Raw genomic sequence first — 18,792 nt, forward strand, 5'->3', positions numbered from 1 at the left:
ATTTACAGTATAATGACAAAGATTTCAAAAAAAGTCTAATAATGTCAAAAACATATTTGGGCTGAAACTCCACTCTTCAAAGTTGAACCATTGAAATATTTAAAATATAGTCACTTTTGTAAACAACATTTAAACAATAACACCCCCTTTAACCTTTTGACACAATGGCAACACAATTAACGGTGTTCCTCGATTCTTTTCTTCTTCCTCCTCTTTGGCATTTTCCTTTCTTATTTGTCTACACTTTCTCCAGATTAGTGAAAAATAATGGAGAAATTTGAAAGTGAATACCCCTATTGATTGATTGTAATATCGAATTTCACTCCGCTACAGTAGAGGTATGACGAATTACTAATTTTATTTTTGTTTTCTCAATCATTGCAACTTTAACTAGATTATACCCGCTGTTTTTTATTTCTCTAAATATTTATATGAAGGAGCTGGTTTTTTCCTCTATTTTTGTGGGTATCAATTTCGTTTAGCCAACTAGTTTGATTTATCTTTCTTGTGTCTGGAAATTAGAAGTTGGATTGATGAAGGTTTCTGTAAAAACCATGATATTCTGTGTTTGGTCAACCCTTTTCTTCCCCGAGGATTCGACCTGCACCATTAACGTAGTGGATGTATAATTGCATATGTAGAAGAGTTTATGATGTGAAGTGATAAATATAGCACAATATTTTATCACCCGCATGAGTGTTTTTTTTTTAGCTAAATGACATTGGAAATGTTGACGAAAATGAAATCTTTGTCTTGGAAATCAGCTGAGTAATGGATTTCCTTGCAAAGGCTTCGAGGGTAAGCGATAATTTACTCATTCTCAAGCAAAAGATGAAGTACAATTTAAAGCCAATGAAGAAGCAAATTATGCGGTATTGGGGGAGACAGAATTTGAAGTTTATGGGTTCTAAACTTTCTACTGACCTGTAGCTTGTTTTAATTACTTGGTTCGCAATTAAGTAGATGTTTATTTATATTTAATGGATCTCCTAATACAAATAAGGTCTAGGCAAAAGCTACTAGGTTCTTCCGAACCCGTACCTAATATTGTAGCTCCGCCCTTTTATACTATGATAGGCTTCTTTTGGTGCTAAGGATAAATTAGTGACCTTATTATCTTAAATAGATAGATCCTAGATTAGAAGAGCTGATATAGGCATATAGCTGCTGCTCCAAAGACAACTTTGAGGATTGTTGCTAACCTGTACTTGTTTTGAAGGAAAAGAATCACTGAACAAGAGCAAGATTCACAACATTGTCATCAGATCTCCTCAAATTCTCCATAAACTAACACACCTCACGAGTCAGAATCCCCTCATCATCTAGATTCCTCCTTCTTCTCCCATAGTCTAACAAGGTTTCTTTCAACTGGATTAGCATTAACCTTTATACTTGATAATTGGCTATGCCTAATCCTGATAATTACACCGTATCTGTGCTAATTTTGAGTCTTGGAGCAAGTAATCCTTTATGACAGTAATGCTGCAGAAATTACTCTGGCCAAGTTTTGGACACGTGACTTAGTTAGTGTTATCTCTCTCTCAATCTTTAGTGGGGATGTGCGATCATGTTCTCTTAATAAAAGATATATTGTGTCAAGGATTAATAACTGAAATACGGAAAAAATGTTAGCAGTGTTTGAGGTAAAAACAAATTGCGAGGCAGGTGCCTTACTGCCTTTCCTTCCATTGTGAAAAACTTTCCCTATGTTTTTATGTGCTTGTGTTCTCCTTTGACTTAAATATACCTTTTATTGATTAGTAATTTCATTTTCTTTATTACTAATCTCTATATGTCTACATTGAGAACTTCAGAAAAGAGTGCAGGTTCCCTGTTACCTGTAACTAAAATATGGAAATCCATTTTTTGTTGCAGTTCATCTCCAAGTTTCTTAAAGTAAATGGCATATTTGCATAATTTATTTCTATTGCATCTCAGTCCCTCGTCTGAGCTCTCTATCTATACTCCTTGGTATCTTTGTATCAACCTTTATTGTCCAACCGAATCCAGTCTATTTCTCCCTGGCAATAATGATCTCACTGCTGTTGGTCTGCAAGTTCTGAATATAGTATTTACCCAACAAATCCATTCAGTATCAATAGAATTTGTTCAATACAATATACAGATAGATGTGGTGATAACCTGATTAAGTACAAGTGTCATTATACCAGTTTGCAATTTGCGTATAGGGCTAATCTGATTTCAGATAAACCAGTTTGCAATTTGCGTATAGGGCTAAGCTGATTTCAGATAAACCAAGTTAATTTGCTTCTTGAGCTTCTATTCTCTGTATATCATGTAGACTGCAGAATGAAGATGTTGGATCCAATAGATAAACATGAAGTGAAAGGTTACAAATTTGTAATTTTTTGTCTGAGCCAAGTCTTTTACATGTTAAATCCTTCCTAATTTCAAATTTGAGCCTTCCAACCAGATTGTTAAGCTTGCTAATGTGTCTGATGACTTCAATTTCAAACATTTCAACAAAATGAGACTTTTCTCGAGGCCCTAGTAGGAAAGGGCCTTAACCTTGTTATTCTTTCTAATTTTGTTTCCATGGAACTGCTATTTCTTGCTGATTAATACCCACTCTGTTTCTGTTCGCTTCATCCAACTTCATTTTATGCCCAGTGTTATCAAAAGGCGAAAAGCGCAAAAAACCTCTAAGGTGTGTGGGGGCTATAAGCACAAATAAAGCGTGGGCTTTGATGAAAAAAGGCGCAAAGGGAGAAAAGAATACAAATATATATGTTTAGTCCAAGACTAATAATTATAAATATGAATGACAAATATATGACCAAAGAAATTGAAATTTTTTATGATAAAGTGAAATATCAGTAATTTAGTGTCACTTCTTCATAAGAGGCTCATTGGCAAGGAAATGTTTGCCTTAGAACTTTGATGACAACATTGAAGCGCACATAAAGCGAGGCGAAGCGCTCAACACGTTTTGAGCCTCGCTTCAGGGCTTAAGCGTGCCTTTGATAACACTGTTTATGCCTAAAATAAATTTAGACGTAATTTCTGGATGTTTGATGTGCTAATATTAAAATTCAGATAGTGGTGCAAGCATATGAATTGTTCTGACATGTACGTGTTCAGACAAGTAGCTTCATCTTGTGAAGGGTCCTTTGTTTGCCCAATGATTGATGAGGGAAATTCCTTATCTGCAGACTACTCATCTCTTGCTTGGCCTTATATCAGAACTTGAATCTCTTATGAGATAACCACCTAAACGTCTATATCATTATTGCATTTTTTGATTTACGAAGTAATATGAAGATTTGTCTTCTGATTGTTGATGATCTAACTTTACTTGACAAGGTACCATATATTCAATCCAGGCAATTACAGTCACAGACTCACAGTTACTCCGTTTGGTCACCTAGCTTTCAGTTTATGAACAGAGGGTAATGGCATCTTTAACCCACCTGCTATCTGCCACATCGGCAGTTACTTTGCAACATGCACGTCATAAACAGCTGCAATTGGTGAAAACCCAAAAAGTGCCTAGTAGAATGACTTTTCCGTGTATGAGACATAAGCCATTCTCTATTTGCTGCTCAAAGCAATCTCCATGGGAACCTCCACCTGTCACTTATGTTCCTAGTGATAATATTGAAGATAGATTTCTGGAAGGAACAACCAATATATTTGAAACCATGTCTTCCGGTAAACCAGCTGAATCTTCATTAACTGAGGCTGAAGGGCTCACTGATGTAAAAAGCCAGCCACCATTGCAGCTCCAATACCTTCGATGGCCTGTGTGGCTTCTTGGCCCTGTCATTCTCTTAGCCACTGGGATGGTGCCCACTTTGTGGTTACCTATTTCATCAGTTTTCATTGGTCCCAATATAGCCAGCCTTCTTTCCTTGACTGGACTTGATTGTATTTACAATCTTGGAGCAAACCTATTTCTCCTGTTAGCCGATTCTTGTGCTCGCTCACCAGACAGCAGTCAAGATTCCACCAGCAAGCCGCCTTTCGGTTATCAGTTATGGAACATGGTCGCAAACGTTATGGGTCTAGTCATTCCCTTGATAGTATATTTTGCTTCTCAGAACAGTTTCCTTCAACCTCAACTTCCTTTCATTTCTTATGCTGTGCTCTTGGGTCCCTATCTTCTGCTTCTATCTATACAGATACTCACAGAGATGCTGACATGGCATTGGAAGTCACCAGTATGGTTGGTGACACCAGTAGTTTATGAAGCGTATCGTGTTTTACAACTAATGAGGGGGTTAAAGCTCAGTGCAGAACTCAATGCACCATCATGGATGCTGCATACCATTAGGGGGCTAGTCTGCTGGTGGGTTCTCATTCTTGGCATGCAGCTCATGAGAGTCGCTTGGTATGCTGGTTTCACTGCTCGGGCTCATCAGAAACAGCTCCATCTTGCCCAACGCTGATTAGGTCCAAATCATGCAACTTCCTTTTCGGGTTTAAAGAAAATGGTTGTATATGTAATTCAATTGTTACACACTTCCTTCATTTCCCCCCTTTTCTTCCCATTTCTTGTTATTGTTATGTTATACATAAGAAGTTGGCCTTCAGAGATTACAACTATGATGTATGATACCAGAAAAGAAACAGTAAAAAAGCTTATTCAACTAGATATTTGTTTATTGAAATATGCTTGCAGATTCTGTCTACCTATGAACATTGTGCTGATTGCCTGTTGCATGAACTGTGAAAGGGATAATTCTGATGGAGGTGTTCTTGCTCCCCTCAACCTCCACCCCGCGCGAAAAGAAAGAAGAAAAATCTTATGAACAAAAGATGTCATGAATTGGTGAAATAATCTTTAGAATATACAAAAATCCTAACAATAACAAAAAATATTAAGTATTTTTTTTTTATTATTAAAAAGTTCGAGGTACTTATAAGATGGTCCGGACATTACTGTTTAAAAAATACGTAATAATTTTGGAAGATGAGAGTAAAAAAAAAATACACAATTTGTTTAAAAGATGGTGGGCTGATTGCTGTTGGTTGTTAGTGACTGATCAGTCAAAAATTCTATGGTTGGAAGAAATCATTTGTGGTGGAAATATGACCAAACTATATCTTCCTTAGACTTAAAATAAGTGTGTCATGATATGATTGGCAAATGTTTTATTGCTTTTGCTAGCTTTCAAAGTTATCACATGTTTTTAATTAATAAAATAAATCTCACCAGCACATATTAGAAAACTCTAGTTTCTCATTATTGGTTATAGCCTTTTAGGTGAGAGAAACATTTTCGATTTTTTTTTAAAAAAGACTACTAAAAAGAATAGTCCATATATATATATATATATATATGCAGAAAGGAAAATCAACGAAGCTACATGGTAATTACTCGTATCATTAGCTCTAACTAACTCTTATATTTTTTAATATTTAATACTCTGAATATTTCATTCAGTCACCATCCAACTTGGTGATGTCAATATCAACCTTTGCAAAGTAGTAGTACTCTTTTTTAGTTACAAACCCAATACCATAAATAAACAAGCAAATCTATTCTTCCTGAATTTTTAATTAACAAACACATTATTTGGGAATTGTCCATATAATTAACAACTTGTTTTTTTTTTGTTTTTTCAACAGTAACAGCTTGTAAAGATGATGGCTTGCTTTCATTAAAAAAGACAGCTAAAAAGGAACCATTAGTGAAATTTTAATACATTAGTTTGTTAATTGTGCTTTTGCAATCACCTTTTGTCTTCACTTTTTAATGCTAATCCACTGGATCTTTGGCGTCGATAACATTGTTTCTTTACCTAAAATAATTTAACAAATATGTGAGTTGTATTAGGTACAAAATGTAAATTTTGTTTCTTTATTTTTACAAATAAATTAATTTTTATCTTACGTTTAAATATGTGATATAAAATCTACCCGACATGTGAATTACACATGCTATTTAAGAATAATTGTACCCGGCCAAACACATTTTTTTAAAAAAAAAAAATAATCATGTAAATAGATAGAGTAAGAGTAGTGAAAAATAGAAAATTAAAAAAGGAAAGAGATATAAAGCCACCTAACAAAGAAAAAAGCCGCTTACCGAATTTAAACAAAACCAGCATGGAAGTCAGTCAAACGACACTATCGCACGTTTCTTACTTGGCATCACTTTAACCATATCCTCGAGATCCTCGCCCTGAAACTCTCTCGAAATCCCACTCCCGTCGCCGGAAAACCGCTTCTGCTCCGCCCGAAACCGTAGTAGAAGTATAATTCCCGGCTGATTTATAAAATTATTGAAAAGATCGCGGTCGAAATGAGTAACGGGGAGCTACTTCAAATCCACCCAGTAGAACTTCAATTTACATGTAACGTCTCTCTGTTAGAAACTTGTACAACATTTTCTACCTTATTTGAGCTTTCCAGATCCGTGTGTTGTTCCCTTTGTTTTGATTTGGTGTTTTTTTTTTGTGTGATGTTGAAAATAGTCGAATTGAAGAAGCAGATCGCATGTTCCTTGCAATTGAGCAACAAATCAGATGACTATGTAGCCTTCAAGGTATCATGGAAATGCACTGCAATTACTTTTATTTTTATTTTTTGAGACTACAATTTTTTTTTATGTTTTTGGATTTCAGGTGAAGACGACGAATCCAAAGAAGTACTGTGTAAGGCCCAATACTGGAATTGTGATGCCTCGCTCTACCTGTGATGTCATAGGTCTTTCTCTTTCACACTCTTTTCGTTTAATAAGCATACTCTGTTTGATTTGTTCAGTTTGCTAAATTATCTTTTTACTCCCTCCGTTTACTTTTACTTGCTATACTAAGCACCCGATTGACCATGAGAATTATTCACTGATTCACTTATTTAAAAATTAGTGTTTGTTCATCATTGTATTATGCAATTGGAAAAACATCCAAAATCCTGCTTTCACTCTTTTCCATTTTCACTATATTACTTTTTATCAAATTACCCTTAAATTTGTTATTTTATAAACTACACTTTATGTTTAAATCATAGTTTTAGTAAAATTTCATTCAAGCAACCAAATATTATTTGTAAAACTATAACCAAACACAACTACAGTTTCAAAATTTCAAATAAAATGAAAAAATACTTGTAATAGTATGTAGTAGCTCGCATATCTATGACATTATGTGACTATCTATTTTGAGATATTACTCTTTTAGAGCAGATTTGATTGTATGTTTCAGGTAAATTAGTCAATTTGGGGTTTTTAGAAATTGGGGGTACAAACCATATTTAGAATAAAGTATATTCAAATTATAAATATTCTTTGCAAAAAGTGTGGCCAAACACAATTCCAACTACAACTTCAAAAACTCCAAATAGAGTGAATAATATTTTATTTTTATGGCCAAAGCCAAACGCTACTAAAAATAATTTAACTTTTACTTGTCCACTTTAGTGTATTAGGAGAAACTTTTTTTTCTTTTCTTGTTTTACCTTTAACATTAGCTACTCATTTCCCAAGTCCATTGAGACTATACACCAATTAATATGAGTATTATGATAAATATGCACTTTATTTATTATTTCTTAAGGGGAGTACAAAGTCCATTGTGGACAACTAAAAGTGAACATAGGGAGTAGTAGTTTGGGATTGAGACATAGTATTAGTTGATGTTGTAATTGTTCTTACAATTTATGGATTCAGTTACAATGCAAGCACAAAAAGAGGCACCACCGGACATGCAATGCAAGGATAAGTTCCTGCTTCAAAGTGTCATAGTAAGCCCCAGAACTATGGCTAAGGATATAACTCCAGAAATGGTAAGATTGTTAAAGTAGTGTTCTTGATGTTTCAAGTGTTAACTGATAGCAAAATCTGTTCGTATTGTTGTTTCTGCACTGCGAATTGTTAATTGATGAGAATTAGCAGGGTTTTATACACGTTTTTTTGTTCTTTTAGTTCAACAAAGAGTCTGGGAATCATGTTGAAGAGGTCAAGTTGAGAGTGGCTTATGTTCCACCTCAACCACCACCATCACCTGTGCGGGAGGGGTCCGAGGAAGGTTCCTCACCTAGGGCTTCAATATCTGAAAATGGAGCTGAGTTCCACAATGTGAGTTTTAGGCATCTTTCTCTCAATGTTATTGAAGATTAAAGATTTATTTTGGGGGTAAAAGTCTGGCAGAATTCATTTGGAATATGAGATATCCTGTTGTTGTGCAGGCTTCAAGGACATATGCTGAGCCACAAGACAACTCATCAGAGGTAGATTTCCTTTTCCAGAATTTAAGATGTTTCTTATGGTGACTGATAATTGTCTATGTTGTCAAGTATACGCACGCCAACAAGAACGACTAAGTTTCTTATGTCTAGGAATCAATAAATTGCTTGGCTAGCATTCATTTTGCTTATTGTTACTGTAGCACATTGTTGGATAGTCAGTATATATCACTTGAGTTCCATGACTTTGCAGTTTTCAAGAATTTTCCTTATTCCATCATGGTAGAGCTATTGGTGTCTGTTTGTTTATTAACTTCCACACATTGTAATCTACCATATTGCTTTCTGTGCATTTATGGAGAATTTCTATTGATGTTTATTCATCGTAAACCTTGTTGTTCTTAGAGTCTGGTTTGAGTTTTTTTTCCTCAGTGATTTGCATTTTGGCTGCCTGGGACTTTTCTTAACAAATTCTTGTGTTCCTTGGTTAGCTTGAGAGAGTATTTTCATCCTGTCTTTTTTGTTTTAACTGTGAGCACACCCTATACCCTCTCAAAGACAAAAAGGAAAAAATAACTGCTATGTTTTATAGATATTATATAGGAAACATCCGTATATAATAATTAGTTCTCGAAGGGGATTACAGATAGATTTTGGTCTGTTTTGGTCATCCAGTGTAGGCTGTTTGAAGATAAAGAGATTAGGATGACACTTATTTTATATTGGTTGCCCTTGATGGGAATTAAGGTTCAATATGGCTAGCACTGGACAAAATCTTCCTGAATACTACTTGTTTCTTTTGTATGATTATTCTTATAAATCTACCATCATCCAGTGATGCCTGATGAATAGGTAGAGAAGCTTTTGTGTTCTCACCTGCTAAATGGAGAACATGAATAGCAAAATGCTTCATTTGTCAAATTAAGCAAATGCTGAAATTATGAGCCAAATAACTTAAACTTTACCTTATACAAAACGGAATCAAATTACTTGAATTTTAGAGGGGATGAGAGACAAGAATGGAAAAGTGCTATGATTACATCAAATCCAAACTTCCAAAATTGAAGTCCAAATGAAACAACGGAAGGTAGTTATCCAGTTTTTAGATGCATCTTAATAAGGATTCCGAGGGGTATTATAGCAAAAAGAATATTACACATAGCAACCTGCAAGACTTTGTCACCATTCTTAAAAAACGTAGGGATCTTAAGACTACAATCTTTTAGGGCCTCTGTGATTTGAACATTTAGAATTTGTCTGGTTTGTGTCCATTTTTTACACCTTTCCTGTGTTGTGTTCTTATACAGTGGCCAAAATTTATCTTGAAATATTCTATGTTTTAAATTTGAATCTATAATTGAGTTTGTGATTGCAAGGTGTTAGCCTGGCATTGGTTGAGGGGTGGTCCATATTGTCTTTATATGGTCTAGTATGATCCTTATCTTACGAGCTAACGTTGGGGTTGGCTCAGGTCCAAGGTCTATTAGTTAAATACATCCTCAATGGAGCCTTATCCACGCTCCAAATATTCATTCTTGGGCGTGCGGGGATGTTTAAGATTTTTACCCTGGTTAAGGGCATGGACAGTAGTCTCCTTTTCTTTTTTCTTCTGGTGAAGTTGATTGTAGTCTCTTTACATGATTTTGTACCTCACCTCACGATAAGTAGGATAAAACCTGTCAGCCTAAAATCTCTCTCTGAAGTTTTTGAGTGGAATCATTTGGTTCAATCTTGGTAAAAGACACTGTCATTTTCTTGCATATATGGTTAGCTATATAAAACTTCTAGTTTGAAGCTCTAGTCACTTCTTAGGTTTTTGTAAATTACAAGTAGCTAATGACTGCTTCTCCCCTACATTGTTTTGGCTTCAGCAAATGCATTTCTTTATTATTTTTCTTTCTTTCGTTCAATGAATACTTGTTTAATACAAGGTGGAGGTTATGCAAAGTTTGTCGTTATAACCAAACCGATTTTGTACACTGTTATTCCCTTTAGAAAAATGAAGAAGATGCAGCATAGCTATTCAAGAAAAAGAATATTGAGGATTCCTTTTGTTTTATTTGCAGACAAAAGCACTAATTTTGAAGCTGTCAGAGGAGAAAAAATCTGCAATACAGCAAAATAACAAGCTTCAGCAAGAATTGGTAAGGGCCTTAAGATATAAATTTATGTTACTGGTTTTCTTTGTCAGTGTCTTTATCAGAATTTTTGCAACTTTTCACTCATCAGCAATCTCAGACTTGAAATGTTTCTGTTTTCTTTTTATTCTTCTTTTGTCCCCTTTCTCCTGTAAAGAGATTCAAGGGTTCTCAAGAAAAGGATTGAGCTCTATTCCATTGATGATTAGAGAGGGGAGGGCTAAAATCATACTTTTAGAGAGAGCGGAGATCTAGCTTATTGTGAGAGTCAGGAGGGAGGGAAACTACGTTACTGGTAGGTTGGAAGGAGATGATCCTCGGGTGTTAAGTGGCACCGAACGTATAACGATGTTCGTTTATGCAGGCAATGACAGAGGGTGGTTGGGAAAGAAAGGAATAGCAGATGTTTTTAAGATAAAGCTAACTCAACATAATAGATCAAGTTCAATTATATACTTCCGCTTTCCTTTTGGTGTAAGGAGGAATTTTGTAAATGAAGCAGAATCAGTACTTAGCCTCTTAGGAGTCGTTTGGTTTGAATTCAAGTTATGATGGGATAAGTTATGTTGGATTAGTCATGATGGGATAAGTTATGCTAAGATTATTTTTTATTGAGTGTTTGGTTTGTTATATTCAAAATAATAAATCTTAAGAACAACATATAAGTTTACAAAAATACCCTTCATGGATGTGAAAAGTAATGTATAAAAAGTGTTTAAAGGGACATTTTTGTCATTTAATCATTTTATCCCGGGATTACTATACCACCCATGGGAAGGGATAACTTATCCCGGTACTAATTATTAATCCGGGGATAAGTTATCCCGGAATTGTCAACCAAACAACAAATTAAGTGGCACTATAATTTAATCCCAAGACTATTTTTAAGTTAACCTTCACACCAAATGACCCCTTATTCCTATAAGACTGGAAAAGGATTCTCCTTTTGCTTTTTGCTCACCCGTAAATGTGGCCTTATAATACAATTACCTTTCTCTCAAAAAGGTGGTTGGGAGAAATAAGATCTTTCTATTGACTTGGTCAGATATGTTTACTACCTAAATGGGTCTTGAGGTCTGTACACATGCATAGGATAGCCATTCTGTTTGTTGGCCAAGCCACTGTATAACCTTCCTGCATGATGAGGCGAGCCTCCTTTGTTTTATTTGTCTTCCTGATTGATTTTTGCTATCTTGGTTCTTGAATTAAATATGTTGTTTCCTTTGTTTGATAACTGCACGCCTCTCAATTGGATAAGGCTGGATCAGCTGCTATATCAAAGCATTGCCTTTTTTCTTTTAGTGATGTGAGTAAGATCAAAAGTCTATTTTTATTAGGGGAAATGACGCTATAGCTCTATAAGTTGTGCAGTGGACCTGAAAACAGGAGATAATTAGACAACCTCGTCATCAGTTAATGTTTCCTGAAATCTACCTTCAAAGGTGGATTAGAGAGTGAGATATTTTCATTATTTTGGTAATGAATCGATTAATCATGAGCTCTGTATGATTAGCTAATTACTATTTTTGATGCTGCGCTTGTAAGGAAAGTGTCAGGCTTCTGCATTTTGAAATCACTAGTTCTTGAACTGAAATTGTATTGGAAAAATGTTTGACATGGAACTGATTAGCAGCTTTGCGTTTGTTAGCGCTGCAAGAAATTCATTGTAGCCTTTTGAACGTTATCCTTAAACTTCACGAACCTTGTTGGGTGCAGGAATTGTTGAGGCGAGAAAGCAGCAGCAGACGTCGTGGCGGAATCCCATTTATGTATGTTATTATTGTTGGACTGGTGGGCCTCTTTCTTGGTTATCTTCTCAAGAAGACATGATGGCTAAAAGGTTGCTGCTACATGGTCAGTGCAGAGCCAAATGTTTAAAATCTAGAACCTTGAAGAAAAAGGTGACTAATCCAGTAAAGCTTTGTATCATTAGTTGTCTGGTTGACTTAAAAATGTACAAGACAGGTTTTAATCTGTTTTTGTAATGCCTGAGCTCGAGAGTATCATCGTGTGACTAACTGCATTTGACATCCTTTGCCAACATGTGAAGGAGACATTTTAGTTTGCCAATTAAGTATACTTCATGTTTATGGACTGCAGCTAGTTTTTGTCCCTCCACTAATAGTTATCAGAGTTATCTTATTGGCATGGATTTACTTGGACTAATTTTACAATTACAACCTTATTTTTTGAGATTTCATCCTTACAAGTCCTGCAATTTTCCGGTTTCTGGACTTACAGCGTATATACCATGGCATAATGGCGATTAAGGATTTTTTTTCTAAAGCAGCATATTGTTATTGGTATGAAGTCTGCAAAATTTTCAATTATTATCGTTAAGAGGAAAAACAATATTGGAATAGAATTGATTTAAGTTGAGCAGAATGGATAGAGCGGGTTTCAAACAGGTGCCCAACTAGTTCAATGATTGACTCAGAAAAAAAATAAAGATGGAATGAATCTGATAACTCGAGCTATAGGAGATAAAATTGGCTCACAGACTAATATACTCCATTGTAGTAAGATGCCACAAACTAATAATTTCATCAAATTAGAAGAAGCATTGATATATTTACACAAATAATGCATATAGAAGAATGAGCAGAACTCTCTCAGAAAGATAACAAAACAAGAATCTCTAGTTACTTACAGATGAGGACATGATCTCCTATGAAGAGAAACTTAATGTGAGGTCATCCCGTTCCAATATCCAGTGTCTCGTCTTCTTGAAGAAAACATGCTAGCTGGACGAATTGAAAAAACAAGGATAAAAAACTAACTACTACTAATATATAAAGTATACAAATGGACTGCCCTTCTTTCTTTCCGTTCTTAACAAAAGCCATTATATCACGTTTCTTCTGAATCCAAGCTCGAAAGCCATTATTTGAACCCTGTTGCAACCGTCAATTTATCTTGTGCAAGATTCTGAGTACCTTCTATTTCACGCTGTCAACTTCTTAGCTAGTCATGTCCAATATGGCATAGTCCTCTATTTCTTAAGAAGATTTAACTACTCATCATCAACCAGCATCTTCAGAACCTTGTATCATATTACATCTGACCACAATCTTGCGAAAATCATCCAGGCTCAACTGCAATATGCCGTATCAAAAGGTATGAAGGACTAAGAGAAAACATGAACCCAACTTAAAAAAACATACAGCTTTTAAAACAGACATTTGAGGGCAGATAGTCGTGGATCTTACCAAGTAAAAATGATACTGTCATCATTTTTGTGATCTTGGTAGACAGCACTTAGGAAATAACATTATAGCTACACCAAAAGAACCCAAATAAAGATAGCGACAAACAACTGTTCAAGTTTCTTTAGTCAGTTTTTGGCTTTTTGCCACTGAAGTTCATGGATTTTTTTTTATCAGAGCACCAAACAGGATAGCCACTTTTTTTCCTTTTCAGTTGCAGATGATTAATAGCCTACCTCCACAAAACTAAATACTACCATTTAATCTATAAGTCCCCAAACACTTCACAGTAACCTCCATGGTTTGGTGTCCAAGGAACAAAACCATCACAACAACAACACACCCAGTGTAATCCCACTAGTGGGTTCTGGGGAAGGTAGGAAGTACAAAGACCTTACCTCTACCTTTAGGGTGTAGAGGCTATTTCAGATAGACCCTCTCAAAAGAAAAGTAACTGATGCAGGAAAATAAGAAAGAAAAAGAGACAACGAAATAGCAGTGTGTAAAATAAGTGTAGCAACAAGGAACAAAAACCATGGGAGTTACATATTGTACTTCCCTTGAATAAAAGAAGGTATTAGCACTGTGTGCCCAGAGGTAAATGAAGTGTGTTGAGAACCATAAGGCTCAAATTCAAATACAGTGAAGGCAAAAAAAACTAGGTGGTTTCCTCTATTTGTCCAAGCCTTGGTGTACACAGTTTCTCGGAATCTGTGTTGGTGGAGGGTAGTAGGTAGAGGAATTAGTTGCAAGTTGAACCGGATGCCACAGTTATAAAAAAAGATAAAAAAGGAGAGAAGTTAGAAAGTTAAAACGTTCTTTTTTTAAAGAAGGATAGACATAAAAATTTGAATCTTATCGAACACTTAGGGTCTTATCAAATACTTTTTTAAACCAAAAAACAAAAGATTTAAAGGAGAGAAGTACCTTTCCGTCTCCATTAGAATCAAAACAACAAATCATATTTGCCAAGTCCTCATCTGACCATGTAAAATCATGGGAAACTACCATTTTCTGTAGATCTCTGAAACTTATACTCCCTTTTCCAGCTTCTGTGAGAGAGTACCAACTAATTAATGGGCGTATACAATCAATCTAGAATAGCTAGCAAAAAATTGATGGTAGAAGTGCATGACACATCAGATAATGATTTTCAATTGTGGACAAAAAAACTGTATAGCTTATCACTTTCACATGTACAAGATAAAACCTAATAAGCAGACTCAGCATTACCATCGAACTGAAAGAAATGCATAATCAAGTCATCCTCAGTCATCTGCACTCGATTTCTTGCCTGCTGAAAACATTTGTAAAGTACCCAAGTATGAGGAAGGAGTATGAGAAAGTTCAGAATTTTCACTGCTTTTAGTAAAGTAAATGTATACCTGTTGTTTTCTCTTCCTTTTCCCAGTAACATCTTCCTGATTGCAGGTACCTACATCTTTTTCATTACTGGCCTTTTTCAAAGAAGCTTTTTCATTGCTGACCTTTTTCAAGAAAGCTTTTTCGTTGCTGTCCTTTTTAGTGGAATCTGCATCAGTGCCTTGCATAGGCACTTTATTTGCAAGATTCAGAAAACCTGCTGAATCTTGTAGTGACAAAGCAATAGCCTGCATATAGATAAATAAATACTTTACTGTTGGATGGCTGAAGGAAAGCTGCAGGTTTATTTGCAAGGAAATGTTTTATTCAGCCTCCCACATAAGGGTGATGCAGATGTATCTCTCTGTTTTTATATATGTATAATATGCATGTTAATGAGACTTAATAATATATGTCACCTGCATTAAGGCAACATCATCGTCGACAAAATCTATGTCAGTTGGTACCGTTGTGTTAGACACTCTCTTCTGAGTTGTTTGATTTTTTTTCTTTGACTGCAACAAGAGATCCAAGAAAAGTTAACAAAATACCAAACTATAATATTTTGTCTATCCAACTTCAGAAGCAAATATAACAGGTTAAATGCAGGGCAAGCGCATTAGAATAGCAGCCTTTCCCAACAGACAGCTCCACAACTCAGAAATCAGATTTACTTGGACTCATTTTTCAATAGTAATAAGTTTCATTAAAAGAAGGGCAAAAACAAACCTGCATACAAGAAGTATAAAACCTTACAAAATGACATGGTTTTCTACGAACAACACCAAATATTCTATACAAATAAGAACCTCGTGGGTGAAGCAAAAGGATCAGATGTACTTTTTTATTTATTTATGACAAGGGAAACCCGCAGCCGCTACCCTTTGGGTGCGCACAGGGTAAAACCCCCGCTCCTATGCAATAGCTCACAAACCACATAGGAGAGGTAACCCGCACTAGGCAAGCCCGGTGCGACGAGCTCGACCCAGAAGGCAAACCCCTTGCTTTCGCTGGCAAGGAGTTTCGAACTTGAGACCTCCAACATGGGAGTCCCAATCCCAAACCACTGGGCCACCCCGAAGGGTAGGATCAGATGTACTTAGATTCATTAATATTAGATAGTTGTATTATTCATATCATTCATGTATTGTTTGCCCCAGCTAACAACATTCAGGAACATCAGTTTCCTAAATGTCAACACACGATAACATAAGGAATGCAGCCTGTTTTCATGAAATGTTTCAGAGCCCAAGATGCATATAATAGGCTCTATTGATAGTAGTTGTTGACATCATTGGCATAGAATTCACTCATTAAACAATAATCACAAACATAACTGTTCTAAGAGGTTAGATTGTTAGTTTAGATTTTCTACTAGACAGTATAAAAGGAAATGTATGACATTGTTGTGTTCCCTTACTTTTCTTATATACTAATCATAAGCACAAAAACAAAATCACAATACATTCTCCTCCCTGTATCATTCAGCAGTTTTTTTTCTCTGGAAGAGGGTTTAACATAAAAGGTTAAATTGAACTTCGATTATGAGTGCTCTTTATGTCAAATCTTCAATATCAAAAAGTATATCATCACACACTTCCACTTTGTTGTTTTCGGGAAGGAGTTGTTACCGATGAAGAAGAAAACTTTATGATCCTTCTCTGTATACATGATTAACTTAGCATATCACCTAGCAGAATAAATGGCGTCCTCTCATAAAGAATGATTCGTTCCAAAACACAAACAACAAACTATAGAGTTTCCCTCTACAACATGTAAATCTATATCAAGCCAAAGCATTCAATATTCTTATCAAAATACAAGCAGTGCACTGCACCCAAAATGGCACAAAGAAGTAAAAGCTAAGTAAAACATAAAGAATTACAATTCCTTGCTGTATAATGTGCTTTTCCATCTGAAAAAATTGTACCTTTTGAAAAAATTTAACTATTCAGATGCAAATAACATATTATCTTAGTGCAGGTTTTAGTTGATCAATAATTTTTTTGCTTAAAAGAAAAAAGGTTGTACCTTTTTCAATTGGGACTTTGAAACTTCAAAATCCCCATCATCATCTTCGTCCTCACTTTGAGCTGGCTTGTAATCTTCATCTTCATCTTCATCAACCACCTTCTTTTTCCCCTTTCTGTCCTTGTCTTTTTTCTGGGGTTTTGGGGAAGCACCCATCAAAGAAGTTGCCATTTTGTGCAGACCCATAGCCTTCATTCTTGCTCTGTTTTCTTCGATTCTCTTCATTCTTTGTTTCTCATAATCAGTGAGTTTTCCTGTTCTTTGGGGCTCCGCCGGGGACTCCTCTGAGTCTGAGTTTGTCTCTTCAGTTTCTGAGTCTGAGACATTCGATTTTGCCATTTTCTTGACAGTATAATTTGGGGTTTTCGATTGGATTTGAAGGGTTGCTGCCTCGTAAACGCGGGAACTGCGCAAGGGTTGTAACAGTGGCAAATCCGCGAATAGAAAACACAACCGAAAAAAGAAAATCAAATAGCTAAAATGGTCCCTTATGTTTAAAGTAGTTCATTAAGTATGCTTTTGTGTATTTTAGGCTGCTTTTAAGTTGTTTTTTCTTATGTTTGGTTGGCCAAAATTTTAAAAAATACCTTCGATTTCAGTACTTTAAAAGGCTTGAAGGATTTAAGAGCATCACTTTAATATTATTGAGAAGTTTATTAAATAAAAAGTAATATTTTAATGTGTTATATTATCGAAATTATCAAACAAAAAAATGTTCAACTTTATAAAAGATTTCATAAATGTTGGTTTTCAAAATAATTTTGGCTACATAGCTAGATAGGGGATCCTAAATTCAAATTACCATTATCATTTTTGAAGGATAATATGGTATGATTTTTTATTTTTTTTGATTTCCTACTCCGTGTTCGATATCTAAATGTGCTTTTTAATTAATTTAATGTCAACTTGCATTTAACTTTTAATTTTGAATGTGCATTAGTATATACTTAAATTTGTATAAAGTTAAACAAATAGTATATATTTTTTGTGACACATTCAAAATTGGAATACATAAAGCTAGTTGAATATAATTAAAGACACGTTTATATATTATAAGTTTTATTTATAATAGGGTTAAGTGATTTTTTTGTATTTTACTTGAAAATTTTCTTAAAAGAACGGAAGGCTTGATCATTATATTTTGTGGTCGAATAATTGAAATTTCCTTATTTTTTTAGTTAGAGAGTTGAATTCAAATTCAAATTATAAAAAAGAAAAAATAATTTTATTGGGAGCATTATTTGCCTTGAGCCTGTAATGTACAAATCGAATGAAAATTAATAAGGCTCGGTAAAAAAAAGAAAAATTGTATAAAATAGCAAACTATTATTTCAAATTAAATATTATAACCATAGTTTAATTTAATTGTAACTCGTAGCAAACAGTTGTCATTCGCCTCTCTCCCTAAATTTCTCACTCGCCACTCTCGTTTTCTCACTAGGCAGTCTCTCCCTCACTTCTCTCACTTTATACAAATACAAATGTATAAAAATGTGTTTGTGTTTATATAAAGCAAGAGAAAATTGTATATATGCATATCTTTTCGATCACCTCTCTCCCCAAATAATCTCGCTCGCCACTCTCACTCGCCTCTCTCACTTTACACAAACACAAATGTATAAATTGCATTTATGTTTGTATAAAGCGAGATAAAATTGTATATACAAATACAAATACAAATACATATATTTTCGTCATATACACTTATAATTATACAAATACAAATTTTCCTTGCTCATTTTTCTTGTCTTTTTCTCTTTTCGCTTTATACAAACATATATTATACAATTGATTATTTTGTATATGTATACCGAAACAGATTATACAATTAATTATTTTGTATATGTATACTGAAATATACATATTAATATGTTTGTTATGGAGCACAATTGTACAAATTATAAATA

At 34.8% G+C, this 18,792-nt stretch overlaps 3 protein-coding genes across 4 annotated transcripts; 2 read left to right on the forward strand and 1 right to left on the reverse strand.

Annotated features, from left to right (window-relative positions):
* Positions 1-3,350: 3,350 nt before the first annotated feature.
* Positions 3,351-4,618, forward strand: LOC125824820 (uncharacterized). Its single transcript, XM_049504171.1, has one exon. The coding sequence runs from the start codon at positions 3,414-3,416 to the stop codon at positions 4,407-4,409; it is 996 nt and encodes a 331-aa protein (XP_049360128.1). The 5' UTR covers positions 3,351-3,413; the 3' UTR covers positions 4,410-4,618.
* A 1,433-nt stretch (positions 4,619-6,051) lies between these two features.
* Positions 6,052-12,381, forward strand: LOC125824829 (vesicle-associated protein 1-1-like). Its single transcript, XM_049504182.1, has 8 exons — positions 6,052-6,320; positions 6,441-6,511; positions 6,591-6,672; positions 7,634-7,749; positions 7,889-8,041; positions 8,152-8,193; positions 10,215-10,292; positions 12,003-12,381. Exons 1-8 carry the CDS (start codon positions 6,269-6,271, stop codon positions 12,114-12,116), a joined length of 708 nt encoding a protein of 235 aa, XP_049360139.1. The 5' UTR covers positions 6,052-6,268; the 3' UTR covers positions 12,117-12,381.
* Positions 12,382-13,303: 922 nt separating this feature from the next.
* LOC125824821 (uncharacterized) lies at positions 13,304-17,300 on the reverse strand. 2 transcript variants are annotated; one of them, XM_049504173.1, is made up of 6 exons: positions 16,886-17,300; positions 15,274-15,369; positions 14,878-15,102; positions 14,726-14,786; positions 14,420-14,544; positions 13,304-13,381 (listed from the first exon to the last, which is right to left on the reverse strand). In XM_049504173.1, exons 1-6 carry the CDS (start codon positions 17,222-17,224, stop codon positions 13,310-13,312), a joined length of 918 nt encoding a protein of 305 aa, XP_049360130.1. In that variant the 5' UTR covers positions 17,225-17,300; the 3' UTR covers positions 13,304-13,309. The 2 variants fall into 2 exon arrangements, with proteins under 2 accessions (XP_049360130.1, XP_049360129.1); XM_049504172.1 differs by having other exon boundaries at positions 14,726-14,789.
* Positions 17,301-18,792: the final 1,492 nt, after the last annotated feature.

Source organism: Solanum verrucosum, unplaced genomic scaffold (genome assembly GCF_900185275.1).
Source record: "Solanum verrucosum unplaced genomic scaffold, falcon-dt-bn FXZP01000080.1, whole genome shotgun sequence".
NCBI classification, from domain to species: domain Eukaryota; kingdom Viridiplantae; phylum Streptophyta; class Magnoliopsida; order Solanales; family Solanaceae; genus Solanum; species Solanum verrucosum.

Coding starts and splice junctions, on each gene's coding strand:
- LOC125824820 (XM_049504171.1), top strand. CDS start 3,414: ATGGCATCTTTAACCCACCTGCTATCTGCCACATCGGCAGTTACTTTG.
- LOC125824829 (XM_049504182.1), top strand. CDS start 6,269: ATGAGTAACGGGGAGCTACTTCAAATCCACCCAGTAGAACTTCAATTT. Junction 7,750..7,888: donor AGGATATAACTCCAGAAATG/GTAAGATTGTTA, acceptor TTGTTCTTTTAG/TTCAACAAAGAGTCTGGGAA. Junction 8,042..8,151: donor ATGGAGCTGAGTTCCACAAT/GTGAGTTTTAGG, acceptor GTTGTTGTGCAG/GCTTCAAGGACATATGCTGA.
- LOC125824821 (XM_049504172.1), bottom strand. CDS start 17,224: ATGGCAAAATCGAATGTCTCAGACTCAGAAACTGAAGAGACAAACTCA. Junction 15,370..16,885: donor CAAAGTCCCAATTGAAAAAG/GTACAACCTTTT, acceptor CTCTTGTTGCAG/TCAAAGAAAAAAAATCAAAC. Junction 15,103..15,273: donor ATGATGTTGCCTTAATGCAG/GTGACATATATT, acceptor ATCTATATGCAG/GCTATTGCTTTGTCACTACA.